Raw genomic sequence first — 21,758 nt, forward strand, 5'->3', positions numbered from 1 at the left:
CAAAAAACAGAAGGGTGCTGAATGTTGTGCAAAATGACCCTGCACTCAAGTTCAAGACAATGCCACTACCTTATCCTCAGTGCATATTCATTCCCATTGAAAGTTAGCCAGTATGTTTTATTTCATATATATCCCTAATTTCAAAACAGTTTGTTTTGTTTGCCATCATTTTAGAGAACCTTTATATTTAAGATTCATTAACAGGAAAACATCAAAAGTTTCTTTTCTTCATGGTGGGAAAGGTTCATTAAAAATACAAAGTCCTACCAATCATTTTGGGCCTGATTTAGTTTGGCAAACAGGTTACTCCATGACAAACGTGAAGGATATCCTGTCCAACGTATTACGATCTCTATAGGCTATAACAAAGTATTAATACGGTGGGCGGTATATCCGTCTCGTTTGTGACAGAGTAACCCCATCTGCCAAACTCATATCAGCACTGCAAGCATTTTGCAAAGGCCTAGCTGTGAAGAAGGCAGCCATGTAGAGGAATAATTCCCTTTAGCTGTACCTAGATGTTTGGCTGATCAGGTCAAATAGCACAATAAGATATTTTTTTACAGTAGCCTCTTACAATGACCTCTTTTCTTCATATAATGGGCCTACTCATAAATTTTCCTAAGTAAATACTAATGATGTTGAAGGTCACCCTTTACAGCTACTCTGATTGTTGTGCATCCTCATAGTTAAAAATGCAAGGCTGTGCATGAACCCTTTATAGTAAAGCCCAAAGAATCAGTGAAGCAAAGGGTTCAGCTGCAGTTCTTCCAACCAGTTCATTAGCCATCCAAATGTTTACATTCACCGAACAACTGTGACCGAAGTGTCACTGACAGACTCCGGTGTGTACGTAGGCCTTCTTCAGAGCCAAAACACCTAGGGCCTTATTACGATCTTGACGGAGGGGTTTCCACCATCCCAAATGTGACGGATATAACGTCTGCCATATTATGATCCCATTATATTCTATGGAGATCATAAAACGTCGAACAGAATATCCGTCACATTTGTGATGGAGGAAACCCCTCCAACAAAGTAGTAATAAGGCCCCTAATTACTAAGAAAAACATATCACATTAGACATATAAAACTAATGGCAGTATACAAATCCCTGAAGGTGTTCTACCGTTTTTTGACGTATATCACGCTCGCAGGTCCGGGCAGAGAACATATTAACTGTGTCTTACTGATCAAACAGAGGCATCATGCCAAAGACCATGTTGCTGAAGGCTCAACCTGAGCCTATGCATATGCCACACATGGAAGCTCGGTAGCATGGGTATATGACATTACCTGGAGGCATAGAAAGACATTATGACCTACTGTCCCCCAAACATCCATATTGAGATAGATATTTTCTTGAATCATTCTAAACAACCAACAAAAAAAATCCGTTAGTAAGAGACCATATTAAGGCTATGATGATGAACACAACCACTAAGACTTCACTAAAAAATGCCACTCTGCAAACCAGCCATCTAGAAATTAGCCCACATTTTCACTAGACACTAACTCCTAGATTCAGATTCCAGAGGGGTCCTGGCTTCTTTGTGCAATCTGTTTGGGTAAAATTATTCTGTTTCCTCGTCAAATAAGTCATTGACTTGTTCGCTCGACTGTCTCAAGATAATGAATTTACAATTTTATTCAGCGTCTGACCATCACTGAAGGTACCTTATTTGGTCTCAGTTAATTTTTTATGCACCAGCAGGATCCCGAGTCCCACTTGAATGGAAGAGAGGCACTTAATGAAACTGATGTGTTTTCTTTTTTTACTTCAATTCCCATTGCGTCCATTTATAATTGGGACTACATGTAGGCCATTTTTCCTCGTCTGAGAAATCCCTCACGCAGCCTGGGGGACAATTACATTTTTTCAATTGGCGAAGTATATTTTTTATGTTTCCTGGGGGGGAATCTTGGCAGAACAGGGCCCTCTTTCATGGTATTCTGTGATGGCGAATGTCTAGACCCAGTCTGTAGCACCGATTTTGTTGCCTGGGTCTGAGTCCTGTTTTCCTACACACAGAATATCTGAACACCTGTGCTTGTCGGTGGGAAGGTGGGTAACAATTACCACCTTCCACACAATTAATTCGTCTAAACTCTGATGCGTAAATCCTGACGTCTTTTTAGTGAGAAGCAGTAATTTAATCTATGCATGAAAGTATTTCCAAGCCTATTGTTGTCCTTTATCATGCTGATATAACAGCCTGGCCTATGGCTCACAGTGTTGTCACCTGCGGGGAATCTTGGTCATACTCAACAAGAGAGGCTTGAAGAGAGATTTTGGGATTGTTGATGAAAAAGTTTCAATGGAGCTGGCTTTGGTGAAGTAGGTCTCTCCATAGAGGTTTTGAAAGGTGCCACATCAAAGTGTTTCTGTCTTGGATATGTTTAGGGGTTCCGACAACACTCAGAGAAAGGCAAAAATGACCGGTTGCGGCAGGAGTCTTTCCTCTCATTAGGTCCTTGAACAATAGTTTTTGTTAGTGCTGCTTAGTAAGACTGGCTGTTTCTCCTTTTGCCACACTTCATGGCCCTTTGGTGGTCTGTTTTTTTAAGTCCTCATTGTGTGATAGCATTTGTTTATGCTGGAGTAATTTTCCCCTATATGGAAGATAAGCGTATCCCATATAGAACCAGGCTGTGGTTATGAGGGTAGCAAATTAGAGCCTTCCGTAGATTGTCGTTACCTTGAGGTTCAGTTTGTGAAGAAAGACAGGTCTTGTTTATTAGTTGATACCTACTTTGGGGTTTTCATTCATTGGGTCTCCATTTTCTTTTTCTCAGTGGGTACAGGTCTCGTTCTGGACTTGATTGTATTTGCATGTGCTTGGGGGCATGACTGCCATGGCATAGTTTGGTCTAGTGGCAGAAATGCAATTTCCCTTACATCCTAGACCGTTGTCAAGAATGTGATGGTCTAGTTCAAGTTGTTGGTGGGTTTTTTGTAGGTTCCTTTCCTTTCCTGGCCCCCGTATACTAATTGGTTTTCCAAAGCCTTTAGCTTTATTAAATTTTCCATTTCTTCTCTTTGTGGGAGAGGCTTTCTTTTTCAGAATGCTGCCCTTTTACATCTGAGTGCTTTTCAATCTTCCGATATGCTTTTGAGGAAGTTGAGCCACATGTATCAGTAAATACAACTTACACATCACAGCGACAATCGAAGTGGCAATTCATATACCTTCTTTATAGCCCTTTCCTCGAAACCCATGTTATATCCTGATTTGGCATTTGTTTTTGCTTTCTCTCAAACTCTGTGTCTTCCAGCGTATACTTCCACTGCCTTAGTTTATAGATTTTTCTTCACTTTCCTGTACTTTGTTGTAGCCTCTCACCAGCTACCTTCTCTGTGGCTTTGTGTGGCCCCTTGTGCCTCTCTATGTCTCCGTTTATACCATAGTCTTTCACATATTTTGCCTGAGCTACGACAAAACTATAGCTCAGCTCTACACTGCTTAAGAAACTTATGTTACCTCTGTGTGTATGTGGGTGTTCTGCTTTTCAGTCTTCTTGCAGAAACTGGGGAAACTCGCTGTAGTGAGAAGTCCTCCAGTCTCCTCACTGCAGTTGTGACTCTTCTTAGTGGCAGAGTTTGTAGCACATAGATGTAATCCTAGAATATGACATCTTGAGCTGCTTGACTGTCTTTGACCACATGCAGTAAATCTGTAATGGTGCATGGGTTGTAAATTAATAGTAGATGTCTTCATTTTGGAACTTGTGGAAAGTTGCTGACACTCTTTGGACAGGATTGGCAATTCTTTTGAAGATAACTGTGCATAGAGAAGTAAAACCCTTTCCCCATTACAGTACTTTGTGGTTCATATTGTGTTTTACACGGCCAAATCGCTGCCCTTGTTTTCCTTCCAGATACTCCAGTACCTACAGAATTTTCAGCAACAGATCCACCAAAGCTGCTAACCTCAGTACAGTTCCCTGTGCTGTTGTGCATTTTGTCTTCTCCCGAATGTTTTTATTGTGAATTGATTTCAATGTGCTTTAATTTACCTCCTCTAGGTTGGGGATATTATTGGTCGTTCTATAGTTGTGGACGAAGGGGAGGATGACCTTGGCCGAGGGGGAAACCCACTCTCAAAAATATCTGGCAACTCTGGAGAAAGGTGAGTTTAAGGCAAGCATCCCTTTTGTATGTATTTACTGTTTCTTATCACTGCCTGTAGTGTATAAGTGCTCCGCATTTTATCTGATGAAGACCTGTCACTTCTCAAGCATTGGATACTTGGTAGATTCACACGTGTGAATCATTCCCTGTCATCAAAATGTGGGTCCCTTTGTCACTTTAACATAGCAGTAAAATGAACTGAAAAATCCATAGCCAAGGCACAATTTGTTAGCACATCCACCTCATTCTAAAGAAACCAAACTCCAGCCAGTGAGGTGAAAGTGTTCTCAGCCTCATCCCTCCCAGAGGTCTATACAACTCCAGTTTCAACCACACATCCTATAAAAGGGAGTTCCAGAGCTTTACTCTTGCCTCAAGTACAGATAAGTGAACTTTGAAACATTTGTCTTGGGCTTTTGGTGTATATTTGAACCCTACTGCTTCTAGAAAATGGCAACAGTGGAAAATCCAATAGAAGTCTTTTTAGAGCTTGTTATTCATGTGGGAAAATGAGCGTTTGCACTGATGACTTTACAAGATGTGCACTTAGTGCCTCTAATCAGATTACAAAGCCAATGACTGTATGATCTGCAGAATCTTCTCTGCAGAGACACACAGTGATCGTGAAAGCAGACTTCTGAGATGGATTTAGAAGAATAAGGCAGCTCAGCACCCCTCTTCAGGGGATGAATCTGAGACGAGTTATTTCAAATCTAGTGAGAGAAAATGAGAAAAAAGGAACACCCACTGCCTCTGAATCCTCACACTCAAAGGGCAAAACTATACCAAAGGAATCTTCCTTAAGTGAAACTGAGGGAAAAAAGACGGAAAAGGGCCCTCAAAAAGGCAGCAGACATTTCTTCTCAAGAGAATGGGTGAAGAAAGAGGCATTCTCCAACTTCCATGCACGCACCATCAAATCCACTGCCAAAACTTTAAATGCTATCCAACCGTCAGCAGTAAGCCCGTTTACAACCTTGACCATGACAACTGCTGATAAGCCTTCGTCTATTCCTCTAAAGGTGAAAAAGTATAGATCACGGTTACAAACGATTTCCCCAATGCCACCATCGACGAGGGAAGCATCAACAAAGAAACCATCGACTGAGTCGTTTACAAACCGAACACCGATTATTGACCCGTCGATTACACACTCTTTGACGACTATCCCGTCAGTGATACAACTACTGTCAATGACACCCGTGTTGACAACACTGTTGTTGATTTTATTCTACAAGACTTCATTAACCATGATGCCACTATGATAGTAGCATAGATCTCGAAGTAAAATTCCTCCTCCAGCTTCAACTAAGCTCATTGATACTGAAGTAGAAGACAAATCCAATCAAAAGGGATCCCTTTGACATGACTTATAGACTAGGACACATGAATAATAAATGTCAGGACACAGAAGAAGAACAGGCGTATTCCTCAGACCTACAGCCTTAAACTTTCTTTCCACACTTCCTTCCACAGCACAGGAAAGAAAGGAAATAGTATGATGGCCATTATGATCTTTATGGATCAGCTTATGACAAAATTGAGCATCAGCTTGTGATGAAGGTGTCGATAGATCTTATAAAAGACTTACAACACATGATGGCAGCCTATTATACACAATTTCTGTATGTTCGCAAGAAGCTCCCGGACGTGCTCTAACCCAGCAGACACAGTGATCTCCTGCACCAAGAAGATCTATACAGGAATATGATCACCATCCACCTCAAACTCCACGTCAGCCTGTACAACAATTCATAGGCGTGCCTCATGATTACAAATATGCCAATGTTGAAGAGGGTGTAATGATCCGTCAGCTCTTCCAAGGGGCAATACTACGGAGATTATATTCTCCATGTCACAAACCCACCAACATCACCACCTAAAGATTTATTGCCATACAATTTGAGTAAATTTCATTCTCAGGTGAATAGGGCAGCAAAGAGATCTGACCTGCATGTTACTGCCAAAGAGACAGACTGTCACACATTTTAAGTAACCAGCTAGAAAATCAACGTGATTCATTTGATGGATCAAACCTGGCAAGAGAAAATATATCAGTGTAAGCACCAGCTACATTGTCAGCAGTGGTACCCAGAATAGATAAAAAGTACAAGTTTCCTCAGAATTGATCTCTTTGCCTCCTGGGCCATCCTAAATCAAATTCAGTAATCATGCAAGTGATGCAGCAGCGATCCATGAATGTGTTTGCACTGTGCACAGCACCACCAGCCCAACAGGGCCGCAGAATGGACATGGCAAGGAAAAGTTTTTTCTCCATGGTGGCTGTGTCTATCAGAGATGCTATCGCCACGGCAATAGGCAGGTATGACAGACCAATGTGGACCTATGGCCTGAAAATCTAAATCAAAAGGTGAAGCCTATTCTGCATGACCGAGAGAAAACATCAACTGCACTCTTATACTGGGCAATGTACTTGTCAATTACTGACTTAAAACAACTTTCCCGAGCTGCCATGTTATACAGACAAGGATGGTTAAAAGCCACTTTTTTCAGGCTAGAAGTTAAGAATAAAATAACAGACATGCCATTTGAATGGGAATGGCTGTTTGGAAAACATGTGAATGATGCTTTGCAAAGTATTTAGATACAGACACATCCAGTGGTCTGGGCGCCTTACAGCAAAGAAATCCTCAGCCCTTTCAAGGAATAAGGGAAATGCAGCCATAATAGTCTATACAACACAAAAGGACATCCAATATATTAACCATCCCACCAACCTAGGCCGTATCATTAGGGTTACGCACACAGTCCGCAACAACTATATACATACAGACAAGTGCAACAACTGTCCTACTCAAGACAGCCACAGAACCAAAAGGCCCAACAAAAGGGCAAAGACTCCAGACGTCACTGACAATTTTAAGGCAATGGATACCAATATACAGACAACCAAGATAACAGGCCCTGTGACAGGAAGAATTCCTGCCTTCTGCAACAACTGGAAGGCAGTCACTACAGACACATGAGTGCTGGGCGTAATTCAGTATGGTCATACTCTAGATTATCTCTAATATCCACCAATAACTCCGTCATCCAGAATAAAACATAAACACATGCATTTGTTGAAACGGTTCCAAAACATCATCAAAATGACAGATTTTATTCCATGTACTTACTCATAAAAAAGAAAACTATGAAATAGTGAAGGCCCATTCTAAGTATGTATTAATTCAATCTCTTTTTCAGGAAATAAATATTCTGAATGGGGACTGTAAAAAACAAGCATTTGCAATGCAATGGGTCTTGCGTTTGCTTGAGTTAGAGCTATTAGTGTTGTAGATTTCTACCTGGACTTTTCTTGCCACATAAATTGAAAATGAAAAGTAAAAAAGTTGACAGAAGCAACTCAATTCAAGCACCACGGCCTCCATGAGCGTGAGTGCAAGAGTTATTGGCTCCCTGTGTGAATGTCTAGAAAAAATCGAGGCTGGGATGAAGGGCAAACTGAAACTGGAGGAGAGGCCATCACACGATGTAACAGGATGAAGCGTGACTTAGTGTGATTGCCAACAAAAAGTTTCACTTAGTGAAATCGCCTGGGAGGGATCGCAGCACACAAAGGATGGACATTTCACAAAATGCACCAATAAAAATGAAGCACTTAAGACCAGCACAGGAAAGAATGAATAGCAAGAGTTGGCGTGGTTAAAAGCTCAGAGATTACAATGGGCCAGAGCGCTTGCGCGTTCGACCCTAAAGATATAGACACCCCAAACCTTTAAAAGTTAACATAAGCAACACTGATGTATTATACATACTGTCAAACAAAATAAGTGTTGACTACAAAAGCTATTTAATTCAGTAATCATTCATGCCTTCGCCATACTCTTTATTTACAAAGACTAAGTCCCCGAATGCTATGTTAACTTATCCAGAGGCTGACAAATACTTACAGAATTTCAGGTTGAACTGATGCAGAGGGTAATGGTTGTTATAACAAAGCTTGTTTGACAGTATCCGCTGCAGTTTTGGCAAGAGACCAATACCATGCTTGAATTCCAGCCTTCTATTAAACAGTTTAAATACTAAGCGTTCCCAAAAGAGACGTGAGTCTGCATGTTGTGTGGAAATGGCATTGCTGCTTTCATGTTGTCCCTGGACAACCATGTCTGTGTAACTACTGGTTTGCATAGCTACTTTTCATGTCCTCGGTGAATTCTATGATCATTGTAAGCCAAGCAGAGGAAATTTCACATCTGAAGTTGTTCAGAACTGGTGTCAGCAATGCACGTAACACTTTACTCTCAGGTTGATAAACAGTCTTTTAGTGTGCTTTTACAATAGTATTTATTTTCAAAATTAACAGGAACCGAATAGTGATTACCAGAGTTTTTTTTTTTTATCTCTGAGAACTGCTTGTGCTGCAAGTACCACAGAGCTTTTCACAATACTTCATTTAATCCAGCAATTTAAATTTACGATGAACATAAACTGAATACTGAGTACTAAAACTTTCTAATGCTGAGAACTGCACGTGCTCAAAGTACTAAAGAGCTTTTTATGATACTTTAATCCAGCAAACAAGGACCTCCTTTTATGTACACCGTTACTACTTGAAACATTTAGATAGCGAGTACAATAGAATTTAAATAAAGTTTGCGATCTTTCATAAATATTTTGAGGGAAAATATATACTGAGCGGTCAAAGGATTAGTTTTGATGCATCAGATTTTATAAAGCACTTACCTGCCATTATCTCAAAATGCATGGTAAAACCATCTGTGTAGCAAAAGCAATTATAAAATGCAAGCACACTGAATGCTGGTACTACTGTGAAAAAATACAGTCCCCTCAAAACAGATGTCAATGTTCGTTTGTCCACGGACCTCGAAGAATCCTCTCCTCGTGACACCGCATAAAGTCCCAGATCCTAACAGTGCCGTCATCCGAACACGTTGCAAATTTATTATCCGTAGGTGAGAAACTGTTACATGAAGACACACAGGGAAAGAAGTCAGCACTCAACAAATAATCCGTCTAGCCCAGAAACAGGCTAACACAAGCATTTTCAATGCAACTGGTCTCGCATTTGCTCAAGTTAGAGCTATTAGCTTTGTAAACTCCTAACCGGACTTTTCTTGCCACACGCGATCGTGCTGCGTTTTTTTTCATTTCATGTGTCCGGCAAGAAAAGTCCAGTTAGGAGTTTACAATGCTAATAGCTCCTACACAGTATAAAAAAAACTGTGAGGGGAGAGCAATCTGGCCCTGGAAAATCCCCCCTCTGTTTTATTATGTTTGCAAAGGGAGCTGGTGTGGATGAGGGACTGAACAAGCACCCACAGTGTTGAAGTGAAACAGGTAAATGCTAAAAAAAAAAAGTCCCTTACAGAAGAGGTAAACAGAACATAGCGTAATTACACAGTACTTTGTGCTGCTCCCAAAGTGAAAAAAGGCAGGACAAAGAGGCAGAACTGACCACTAGCATGCAAGGATTTTTGAAGGACACTGCAACTAACAAATCAAAACGCTGACACTCACTCTGTAGTATACCTAAAAGTATACAGCATGCCGAACGCTAACGCTCGACCTAAAAAGTATTACAGCTTCTCAGAAGGAAACAATACATGGCACTATTGGATCTCAAAGATGTGTATTTTTACATTCTTATTCACAAAAATCGTTGTATGTTCCTAAGATTTGAGGTAGCCTATACCAATTTCGAGTCATTCCCTTCGACCTTTCAATCTGCACCCAGAATCTTTGCCAAGTGCATGGCTTGGATTTCAGCCCAACATCAATGTCTATGACATTAGATCTTCCCTTACCTAAATGACTGGATGTTCAATGGTTGTCCCATAAGCTCTACAAACAACTTGATAGCAGTCTTTATCAGACTCTTTAAGTCACTAGGTCTCCAGATTTACAAAAGCAAGTTTTCTCTGACACCATCAAAGGACATTCCCTTCTTTGAGGCAGTAGCAGACAGTGCAGAAGCAAAAGCATTTAAATTGTTGGAAAAATAAATGACTTTGTGCACCCAAAACAGATACTCAAACAGGAGGAAGTATAAGTGCACCTCCTAAACAGAATTCTAGGCATGATGTTGCCATGCATAGTGCTAATACTGTTTTCAGACTGCACATGCCACCTCCAAGGAGGAATGAGAAAAGCAGTGGTATATCCAGCTCCTTCAAAGACAGGATAGCCCTAACTGCAAAAAATGAAACAAGCGCTGACCTGGTGGACATCAAGAGACAATACAGGCTCATGACTCACATTCCTTTATCCACAAGGTCAACTTAGACACCTTGAAAAAAATGGATGTGGAACTCACCTACAAGAACTTTCTGCCAGAGGACTGTGGGCTCCTCACAAGAAATATTTGCTCATAAATGTTCTCGAGCTCAGAGTGGTTAGATCACTACAATCCTTTCTCTCTCGTATCCACAACTCAAAGGTATTGGTCCAAACAGACAACACTACTACAGTGTTTTATATAAACAAGCAGGATGAAACATGCAATCAAATTCTGTCAACAGAAGCTCAAACATTATGGCATTTGGCAATTTACAACGGAATAACTAATACAGCAAAATATATGCCAGGTGCAATCAACAATCAAGGAGATGACCTCAGAAGAACACTACAGGACATTTATGAGTCGGAGTCGAATTACAGTGTCCTGAAAGAAATATTCCACCCCAGGTGAATGGAAACATTGACCTATTTGATACAAAGGACAACAAGAAATGCCATTCTTACGCAAGCAGGTATCCACAACCAAACGTGCGGGGGGAATTCTCCTTTGATGGGATGGCACTAGATGTTTGCCTATGTATTTTTATTTTTTAATTTTTTGCAGATTCCCCTCCTGAAAAAAGTGCCAAAATGAAAAAAAGAACCCTGCAGGCTGATACTCATAGCCTCCACCTGGTTGAGACCGTCCTGGGTTTCAGTGCTTACTGCAACTAGCACAGGATCCAACTACACAGCCGGAGTCAAGATCAAGTCAAATCAACTGCTTGGCTTCTGAGTATAATGAGTTGAAAAAATAGATATCCGAAGAATGTAAAAATATCTTGGCACAAAGCAGAGGTGTTTCTACAAACAGGATGTATGTGGTAAAATGGAAGAGATTATTTGTGTGTGCTGTCGGGCTAAAGTAATACTTTTCATATACAGCTCCATCAAATAAAGACATATCTTCTGGAATGGCAAAGTCAGGATTTAAAACTGCAGACCCATCAAACACAGAAATATCTACTGAAACAGGCAAAATCAGGTTTGAAACATACTTCAGTGAGAATCCTCTCCTGTTTTAGAAGGACATATAATGAACCATTTGGGAAATTAATACAGTTGTCTGACCCATTGGAACCAATTCACAATCAAGCCTAAAATACTTAGGTGGTCATTACAACCTCGGCGGTCTTTTTACAAGACCGCTGTGCGGAAGACCGCCAGTAGTGGCGGTTTGCCGCTCGGCGTATTATGACTGTTGGCTGCTCTCAGTCCTTTTTCGGACGGAGAGCCGCCAACAGCCATACTGGCGGGCGGCGGGGAAGTGGAGGTTGCTCCACCTTCACCGCCACGGCAACAGAACACCGCCCACCGAATCACGTCCTGTGATTCGGCGTGGCGGTGTTCTGTTGGCGGAGCAGCCCCCATGGCTCCTGTACCCTCCCGGAGGATCGACAGAACAGGTAAGTCGATCGTCCGTCAGGGGAGGGGGAAGGGGTGTTGTGTGGGTGCATGGGGGTGTGCGTCTTTGTATGTAGAGGGGGGGTGTGAATGCGTGCATGCTTGCGGGGGTGTTGCGTGTTTTGGGAATGAGTGCGTGTATGTCTGTATGGATGTGTGCGTGTATGTTTGTATGTGGGTGTGCGTGTCTGACTGTGTGTGTGGATGTAGGCATGTATGTCGGTGTGGGTGCATGGGGGTGTGTTGGTGGTGCCTGCGTGCGTGTTGTGTGTGTTCTGTGATGTTGGGGGTCGGGGTGGGGAGGGGGGCCCTGCCACCTTTGGGGGGTGGCAGGGGTGGTGGGGGGTATAGGGGAGGGAGTCGGGGTGGTGGGGGTGAGTGGTGGGGGAGACCCCCATCAGTTCCAGGGAAGGAATTCCCTGGCACTGATAGTGCTTACCGTGGTTCCTACCGCAGGAAATCCACGGCGGTAAGCCGGGTCAAAATACCGTCGGCGGTTTAGTGACGGCCGCCGGGCTGGAGACCCAGGTCTCCAGCCCGGCGGGCGGAACGGAGAACCGGCGGATGACCATGGCGGTAACCGCCATGGTCATAATACAAAAAAAAAGACCGCCAGCCTGTTGGCGGTCTTACCGCCGCTTCTCCGCCTTCCGCCAGGGTCATAATGACCCCCTTAATCTGGAAAACTGGATTTCTCCTAGCTATAACATTGGCTAGGAGAGAGAGAGATTCAGGCCTTTATTATCAGATCCTTTCCTAGGGGTCTCAAAGGGCAAAGTCATATTAAGAACTAATTCCAAGTTCATACCTAAGATACCAACAAATGTTATGTCAACAAGTCTGCAATCATAAAAAATCCAACAAACCTTGCTGAAAGATCTCTGCAATTTAGTGGATATCAGAAGATGCCTCATGTGTTCCCTGGTTAGATCTAGCAAACAAGAAAATCCAATTGGCTTCTAGTATCCTTCTCTAGACCTTGAAAAGGCTTCCCAGTCAGAATACAGGCAAAAACAATATTGTTTTAGCATTTTGTCACATAAATGCAGGAATACCTCTTACAAACAGTTAAAACCCATTCTATGAGGAGTTTGGCAACTTCATTAGCGCTCTATGTTGAAATGCCACTTGCAGACATTTGCCAAGCTGCAACAGGGAGGAACAGGCCCACTTTCACAAGACACTATTGCATGGAAGCAGTTCCACACAGATGTACTGCGTTGAGACAAGCGGTTCTTTGTCATCAGTTAAATAAGGGGAGCCAATCTATTCTATCTCGCTACCCTCTCCTGATGGATATGAGGAATTAAATTCCAAAGACTGCTTCCTATTCTGAGTCAAGCATGTGAACTAATGACAGATTCAATGTTGGAGAAAATATGAATTAATTAACTGTAACTGCAGTTCTCCAGCGCTGGTATCTTTCATAGATTGTCATGAGGCTCACTTCAAGCATTGCATGTTTAATTATATATTCTCCCTCTTGTGTTAAGAAATCTAAGGTGTGAAGACCATTGAGAGGGATGAGGCTGAGAGCAGTTTCACCTCATTGGCTGTAGTTTGGTTTCTTTAGAATGAGGTATTTGTGCTAACAAATTGGGCAGTGTCCATGGCTTTTTTTTTTTAGCTGTTAGTACTTTGTATCACTATGGTAAAGGTGCTGGGGGACTCCCACTTTGACAACGGAGAATGATTGAAGCATGTGAATTGAATAGAGATATAAATGCTGGAGAAATACGGTTATCGTTAACTGTTTTTTTAATTTAGTGTATTTTCTTCTTGCTACTAGGTGGTGCAGCTACCACAAGATTCCATATTTTTTCTAGTCTGCAATATCACATCACATCACAGCATAACATTGACTGCACAGCTAGCTCTCATACACCAAGCAATCTGAAAACTACCCAATGCACACTCACTTGATATCCACTTACCACCAGCTGCCCTAAGATGATTCTTTCAATGCCAAAACTCAGGAATATTGCATCTTTCTATGTGGTCATTTGCCTGTTCGACATCAAATGACACATGTTTGGCCTACTGTTGCACTCTACACAATATCTAATAAAACGCTAATTAGTCATAGACAAACACCAGCAATATAAGCCACAAAACTCTGCCCTAACACTAAATCCTCTGGCCCCTAACTCTTCCATCACACACACACACACAATCATGCTCCACAAAATAAAGTCACATCTTACACATCATCCTGTGACATTGGTGGGACAGAAAAGGTCTCCGTCCTCACGCTGGTGTGTGCACACTCCTGCCATTAGTTCCTCATGTTTTGAGTCACTGGATAATTATGATTTTAGGCCTCCGATCACACACTAATCATGCATGTACACTGATGACTCTCTCTGACATGGAATGTGACCCAAGGCTGCGGACTGTGTCTTAGGAGGGCACACTATGTGCACCCCCTTCCCCTTCTGAGCTTGACTGCCATCAGCTCTTCGGGCTGTGGATGATAGGTAATGGTAGGAGCAATTGATTTATACAAGCCTTTTAATCTGTTGCCTGCAACGGGAGAGCTCCCTATTATCCTCTCAAGTTTCCAACTGCCATCCAGTCTCCTACAACTGCATCCTTCGTCTGGATGTTACATGTATTTTTACCCTATGTACATGTGATAGGGTAAGCATGGAGCATGGGTGCTGTGCTTTACTGCTTCGGATTCATCTTTAAATGAATGGTGGCTATGTCCACAACGTATCCATCAAGACCTTAAGAGACACTAGAATAGCTGGAGTGGTACATATATTGGGATTTTCCCTCCATACAAAAGGTGAACAGGGTTGTTCATACTCAGAGCCCACACTTCAGTATGCTGAGTCTGCTCTCTGGATCAAATGGCAGTCTTTAATTACAACCTAGTGCAAACATTAAAAAAAATATATATTTACTGGTGTTATACAAAATACACACAAAACCAACTCAATGTAACGCACCTGCACCAAGTTCACTTTGTCGTTTCACATTATCCATAGTCTCACTCTTCCCCAGCACAGCCGTTTCCCCTGTAAAGAGGTCTGTGAGGTTCAACCACCTTCTATTTCTGATGCAGTCTATTTCAGACTACGCCCTGCAGAGTGCCCAGCCTAGGTAATCGTGACATCCCAACCACCCCATATTTTCTCAAATTTCTTTTGATGTCCCCTTCCCTGCTCTATTTCCTTCTGAGTGAGACTGCAATGTTCCACACCTGTCTCCCAGTTTTGGTACTGGGTAGATTCACCAAGCCCCACGTATAAGCGATGTCATGTTTTGCTATCATGCAGCCAGATTTACCAAGAGTTTCTGATACCAGGTATATGGTCGGTCTGCCCCCATATTCCCAATAACGCATTCTTTTTGTGGTCTAGAGGTGTACCTGTTGCTTCTACAATCGCTCCCCGCATAGCCTCCCAGAATCCCCTAATGCTGGGACAACTCAGAGCATATAATAATAGTTTCCCTCCTGCCTACACCCTTTGTGACAATGTGCGTCTGTCGCGCTGCCGTGTCATTGTTGTAGTGTGCAAGTATAATATACTCTATGTATAAGTTTGAGTTGAATCAGGTGGAGGTTTGCTGGAATGGCCAATTCTTCTGGAAATATCAGTGCCTCACTCCAATGCTCCTCGTCCAGGTCTCCACAATCTTGTGATCATCTGCCCAGCAGTCTAGTCTGCGTGTTTCTCATTAAGGTCCCGTACAATTTTGGCTTGTCCAACAGGCCCATTTCTAATTGGGAGTCTTTAGTGATTCATATCCCCAAGTATTTGAATCTACTCAATTCCACCCTCAGTGGCAGGACACATGTCTCCTCTGGGTCCTAGCCTCCCACCAGAAATATTAGGGATTCATCCCAACCTATAGCTAACTCCTCCTAAGTTACAAAGATATTTCTCAGTCTATGGACTGTCGAAGTTGCTCTTGTCAAGTATAACAAAATGTCACTTGCATATAATGATATGCAGTTCTCCCATCTAGGCCTTCCTGACCAAACCAATATCTGCATGTCCACCCTCACTCATTCTTCCAGTTCCTCTGTTGTCAAAGTGAATAACATCAGCGAGAGAGGGCATCCCTACTGTGTGCCCCTGCTTATGTGAAATTCCCCAGAGCAGTATCCGTTGACTCATACCCTTGCAGTAGGCCTATCATAGAGTAGTTTGACCCTCTCCTGTATTTGGGTCCAAAGTCCATGTTGGCCAAAACCCCAAAAAGTTAGGTCCACTCAACGGAATTGAAGGCTTTGTCAGCATCCACTGCAGCAAGGTTATTTTGAAGCCATCGTAGGTTCAGCGCGGTCAAACGACCCGGCATAAACACATGTTGGCCCAGGTGCCCTGAACCGGTCACTACCGTCCCTGCCTATTCAGCCACAACTTTAGCCTGGATTTTGATGTCAGTGTTGAGTAGGGATATCGATCAATAGGAATCGCACCTACCTCGAGGCTTACCTGCTTTGGCAATAAGAATTATGGTCTCTGATCGCATATGTGCTGGGAGTTTGTGAGAAAGATCCTCTTTTTACATGGCTAAACCCTAGCTTTTTGCCTGGAAAATTATTTGGTTACAAACTGTAAGTGCCCTGGGCCCCTGCTAAACAGGTTCCCATGGTCAGAGCTCTTTCCCCAAAACTGCACTGTGCATTGGCACTTCATCCACCCCTGTAAGTCCCTAGTAAATAGTACCCCTGGTATCTAGGGCGTGGGTACTGAAGAGGGCTCCCCTGAGCTCCAGCACCAATTGTGCCACTCTGAGAGGCTCAACACAGCTTAATCCTGACTGCCATTGCATGAGCATGACCAGGTGTATTTACAAGTTGCAAACTCAACATGACACTCACCTAGAGTGTCTTGTCCACTAACACTGCATGTACAATAGGTAAGCCACCCCTCTGGCAGGCCTTACAACCCTAAGGTAGGGTGCACTATAATGCATGTGAGGGCATATGTTTGCATAGGCAAATATGCCCCTTCTCTGTGTTTACAAAACCTTAAGACATAGTAAATGTACAGGGAAGCCATAGCAAATACATGTGCTGGACACTGGTCATTACGAGTTCTCTAGCTACATGAAGGCTCTGAGTACTGGGTTGTTTGGTATCAAACTACTCAGAATAATGAGCCCACACTGATGCCAGTGTTAAATTTATTATGATATGTACCCAGATGACACCTTAGAGGTTCCCCCTGCAAAACCTACCAGCCCTGGCATGGTTGCTGATTGTTTTTTACCAGCCTCCCACCACCAGGCACAGATCTGGACTCCTGGGGTGAGAGCCTTTGCTCTCAGGATCCAGAACACAAAGCCTTTCCCAGGTGGAGGTATTACACCTCCTCCCCAGGCAGGCACCCAGGCCCAGCGGTCAGCTTCAAAGGCTTCACCGCCTTTGAATTCTGACCTCTGACTCTGCTTCTAGCAGCAGATGGCCGCCCAATGTTTTTCCTCCACTTTGAGTGGTAAAACCGGTGGGAAAATTCAGCCAGGGTGGGAGGAGTGACTACCCCTACCCTGCACTACCCCCAGGTGTGACAGGTGAGATGACCACTCCATTTCATTTTCGTCCATCTTGGATGGCAGGAAAACAGCCTATCAGGGTTAGGGATGTGACCTTTTCCCACAGGAAGTGGTCACATAGTCGTTGTAGCCACCCTAATGTAAGTGGCCCACTAAATACAGTATTTAGAAGGCATCCCTTAACCTGCAGATCAGATTCAATGGACACTATAAGACAAGTGACAAAGAAGACCCAAAACTCGAGAACAGAAGTCCTGCTGCAAGAAGAAAAAGGTGCCAAACCCTGCATGCTGAACCCAGGACTCGACAATCACAGCTGAGGGGTCAACTGGACATCAGACAGACTCTAAGAAACCCCAGAGGGCCTCCAATCTTCTAAGAATTGCCAACAACCTCCCTCCAGAATGAAGGCATCACTCTCTGCACCCATCAGGTAAGAACCAGTGAAGTCCAGTTCAATGACCGACAGCTGACCAATGAACCGGACATAGCAGCCTGACCAAAGTTCACCTGACGGACCCAGAGGACACACCCTGCCAATGTACCAAGTTTGGTGGCACTGAAACATCCAGTGGCTGAGACGTGCCATAGCCCGGGGTAGTGGATTCCAACGTCGGACACCCAGAAAAAAAGTTCACTCCGGACTCTCCGAGAACCAGAAGCAAGCTCCAGTCAAGAAACTTCAGGACACCCAAGAACCACCCCTCAGAGTGGCCCTGCTGACCTGAAATCCACTCTTAAAGTGACCTGCACTTGGCTCCAAGAACCCTAGGACGCACAACCCTTGGCTGACCTATCTGCACTGCACCTGGCCTTACTGGCCTCTGCATCGGAAAACCAGCTGCACACTAGGGGCCTGTAACCCCTTACAACCTCTACGCTCCACATGGACCAACTGGACCTACCTTTTAGTCATCCCGTTGTAGGAGGCTGACCTGGTTTGTAGTGGGTACCTAAGGTACTTACACCTTATACCAGGTCCAGTTATCCCTTATTAGTGAAATGTAGGTAGTGTCTAGCAGCTTAGGCTGTCTAGGGGTAGCTGTAGCAGAGCAGCCAAGGCTGAACTAGGAGACATGCAAAGCTCTTGCAATACCACTATAATCACACAGTATGCACAATAAAAGACAATGCTCAGTGTTACCAAAAATAAAGTTACTTTATTTTAGTGACACAAGGCCAAAAATATCTTAGACGCAATACTCCTTCCGAAGGTAAGTATTATACACAATATATACACTAGTAACCAAAATCAGGTAAGTAAACAGTCATAGAATAGTGAAAAACACAATAGATTGTAATGGGCCTAGGGAAACACAAACCATATACTAAACTAGTGGAATGTGAAGGCTATCCCCTAGGCAAGTGTAGTGTGTAGAGGGGCGCTGGGAGTGTAGGAAAACACCAAAGGTAAGTAAAGTACCCCACCCCAGAGCCCACGAAAGCAGGAGTAAAGTACAGCAAGTTTCCTCGGAACACACTACAGGTCGTGATGAAGAATTATGCAAAAACCAAGCAAGACTGCTAGCAACCAACGATGGATTTCTGGACCTGAAGACCTGTGGAAAGAGGATACCAAGTCCAGAAGTCAATGAAGAATCCAGGAAGAACAGCAGCCCCTTCCCACCTGGAAGAAGGTGCAAAAGTGGATTCTCCGGTTGGAAGAAAAGTACAGAAATGCACCAAAGAAGATAGCTGCGGGTTCCTGCTTGGTGCAAGAGATGTCCCACGTCGAGTAGTTGGATTCAGGCTGTTTGTGTTGCTGGATTCCGCCAATAAGCCTTGGTTCACGCAAGTACGCGTTTAGTGTCAAAGAGGAGCTGCCCGGACCCAGGAGGGACCTGGGGGTCTCAACTCAGATGGAGGGGACAGAGGGGGCTCTTAGCACCTCAGAGAGCCCTCAGAAGATCAGGAAGCACCCACGGGAGTCCCAGGACATGGGAACAAAGGAGTTGCAAAGTGAGGTCGTTGCAGCACTCCACAGGAGGATCCCACACTGCCGGAGAACAACTCAGAGAGCTGTGTGTCGCAGGATAGAGTGCTGGAGACCTAGGCTACGCTGTGCACGAAGAACTCTTGGAAGAAGTGCACAGAAGCCCAAGGAGCTGCAGAAATCGCAATGCACAGGGGGACTGTCTGGCATGGTGAGGCAAGCTCTTACCTCCACCAAATGTGGACAGCTGGAACTTTGGACAGTCAGGGTCACTTCGGTCCACCACCTGTGTTCCAGAGATCACCCTCGTCGATAGGAGAGGAGTCCCAGCATACCGGTCATCATTGCAGAGAGGTGCCTGCTGAAGCATGGAAGTGACTCTGTCACTCCATGGGAGATTCCTTTGGTTCTTTTGGTGCAGGGTGAAGACAGGCAGACTTCAGAGCGTGCACACCTTGGAAACTTTTGCAGTTGCTGGCTGGAGCTGAAGCTGCAGGTCACAGTAGTCTTCCTGGATATCTTGTTGCAGTTACAGCCGTTCCTGGAGCAGTCTGCGGTTGATCCGATGGTCAGAAGCTGAAGCAGAGGAGTCGTGGAGGAACCAGCCGAATCTGAGGAAACACCTAGAGGAGAGACCCTAAATAGCCCTGAGAGGGGGATTCGCTACCTACCAAGGTATGCACCTATCAGGAGGGGTCTCTGAGATCACCAGCTGGCACTGGCCACTCAGATGCTCCCAGAGGGTCCCCACACCTTGGAGATTAAGATGGCTAATGCCAGGGACACTCAGGAGGAGGGCTGGGCACCACCCCTGGGGTGTTGATGGACAGTGGAGTTGTCACTCCCCTATCCTTTGCCCAGTTTTGCTCCAGAGCAGGGACTGGGAGTCCCTGAACCGGTGTAGACTGGATTATGCAAGAAGGGCACCATTTGTGCTCTTCAAAGCATTTCCAGAGGCTCTGGGAGGACATCCTTCCCATGCCTGTAACACCTATTTCCAATGGAAGAGGGTGTAACAACCCCCTCTCCTAAAGGAAATGCATTGTTCTGCGTTCCTGGGATTGAGCTGCTCAATCCCCAGACGGCATAAACCTGTCTGTGAGGTGGCAGCAGCAGCTGGGGCTGCAGTGAAAACCTCAGAGAGCTGGTTTGGCAGTACTGGGTGTCCATGGTTGAGCCCCCAGGGTGCATGGAATTGGCCTCCACACTCACGAAGTCCGGGGATTTGGCCCTGGACAACGTGGCAGCACCTTTGCTACTGCAAGGGTGCCCTCACACACAGTAACTTTGCACCTAACCTTCAGTAACTGAAGGTTAGACATGTAGGTGACTTATAAGTTACCTGGTGCAAAGAAAAATGGCTGTGAAATAGTGTGTGCACTATTCACTCAGGCTGCAGTGGCAGTCCTGAAGGAGTGTTTGTGTGAGCTCCTTATGGGTGGCAAAAGAAATGCTGCAGCCCATAAGGATCTCCTGGAACCCCAATGCCCTGGGTACCTAGGTACCATGTACTAGGGACTTATAAGGGGGATCCAGTGTGGCAATCAGAATTGGATTATGGAGTCACTAAATTATAGTGACAAATTTGGTACACAGAGAGAGGATAAGCACTGGAGTTCTGGTTAGCGGAACTCCAGTGACTCAGTCAAGCATACTGACAACACATATAGGCCACACACTATGAGCACTGGGGTCCTGACTAACAGGATCCCAGTGAGGCAGTATAAACACACTGACCGATATGTCTCAAACTATGAGCACTGTGGTCCTGGCTAGCAGGATCCCAGTGAGGCAGTATAAACACACTGACAGATATGTCTCAAACTATGAGCACTGTGGTCCTGGCTAGCATGATCCAAGTGAGACAGTAAAAACACACTGACAAACAGGCCAGAAATGGGGGTAACCATGCTAGAAAGACGCTACTTTCTCACAACGGTGCAGTGTGTTTCCAACTAGTCCCCTTCTTCATTCTGCACCAGCTCCAAGACTTTCAGCCGCTGCTCCAGCTTGAACCGAGAACTGCTAAAACCTCTTCAGATGACCCACAGGGCATCTCAGCGACCTCGACCTTAAAACAGGAGATGACACTTGTGAGAGCATTTCCTAATTTTTTATTTTTTTTATGCATTTTCAAAGTTTTCTCCCATTGATCCATTCCTGTGATGTATAATTACACACAAAAGAATATTTTTGCTAAACCTTTAAAAATCATAACTTTAAAAGTAATTTCCTGATTTTGATGATCTTGGTCTTAAATATTTTAGAAAAAATTGAAGTATTTTTGTAAATTGTTGGTCTCGAGATATTCTTTTGAGTGTGTTTTCACATTTATTGATACTGTGAGTACAACAAATGCTTAGAACATCTCCCAGATTAACCTAACTGCTCGACCAAGCTACCACTAAAAGTAGAGTGGTCTACTTAATACCTCTGGATACCAAGGTGGGGTTGCTTGAACTCTCTGTACAGTGTACATTATTTGTGTGCACTATATAAACAGCCAGCCTCCTA

The 21,758-nt window shown here is 44.0% G+C and overlaps 1 protein-coding gene across 3 annotated transcripts in view; it reads left to right on the top strand.

The window, feature by feature from the left end:
* Window positions 1-21,758, top strand: part of CCS (copper chaperone for superoxide dismutase) — a 782,455-nt gene that overhangs the window by 661,072 nt on the left and 99,625 nt on the right. For 2 of the 3 annotated variants that reach the window (XM_069207828.1, XM_069207830.1), the window contains one exon: window positions 4,027-4,130. In XM_069207828.1, coding sequence (XP_069063929.1) covers window positions 4,027-4,130 — 104 coding nt within the window. Of the gene's footprint in view, window positions 1-4,026; window positions 4,142-21,758 lie in introns of all 3 variants that reach the window. The other variant, XM_069207829.1, reaches the window with a different exon arrangement.

The sequence above is a fragment of the Pleurodeles waltl genome, chromosome 9, assembly GCF_031143425.1.
Source record: "Pleurodeles waltl isolate 20211129_DDA chromosome 9, aPleWal1.hap1.20221129, whole genome shotgun sequence".
Lineage (NCBI taxonomy): Eukaryota > Metazoa > Chordata > Amphibia > Caudata > Salamandridae > Pleurodeles > Pleurodeles waltl.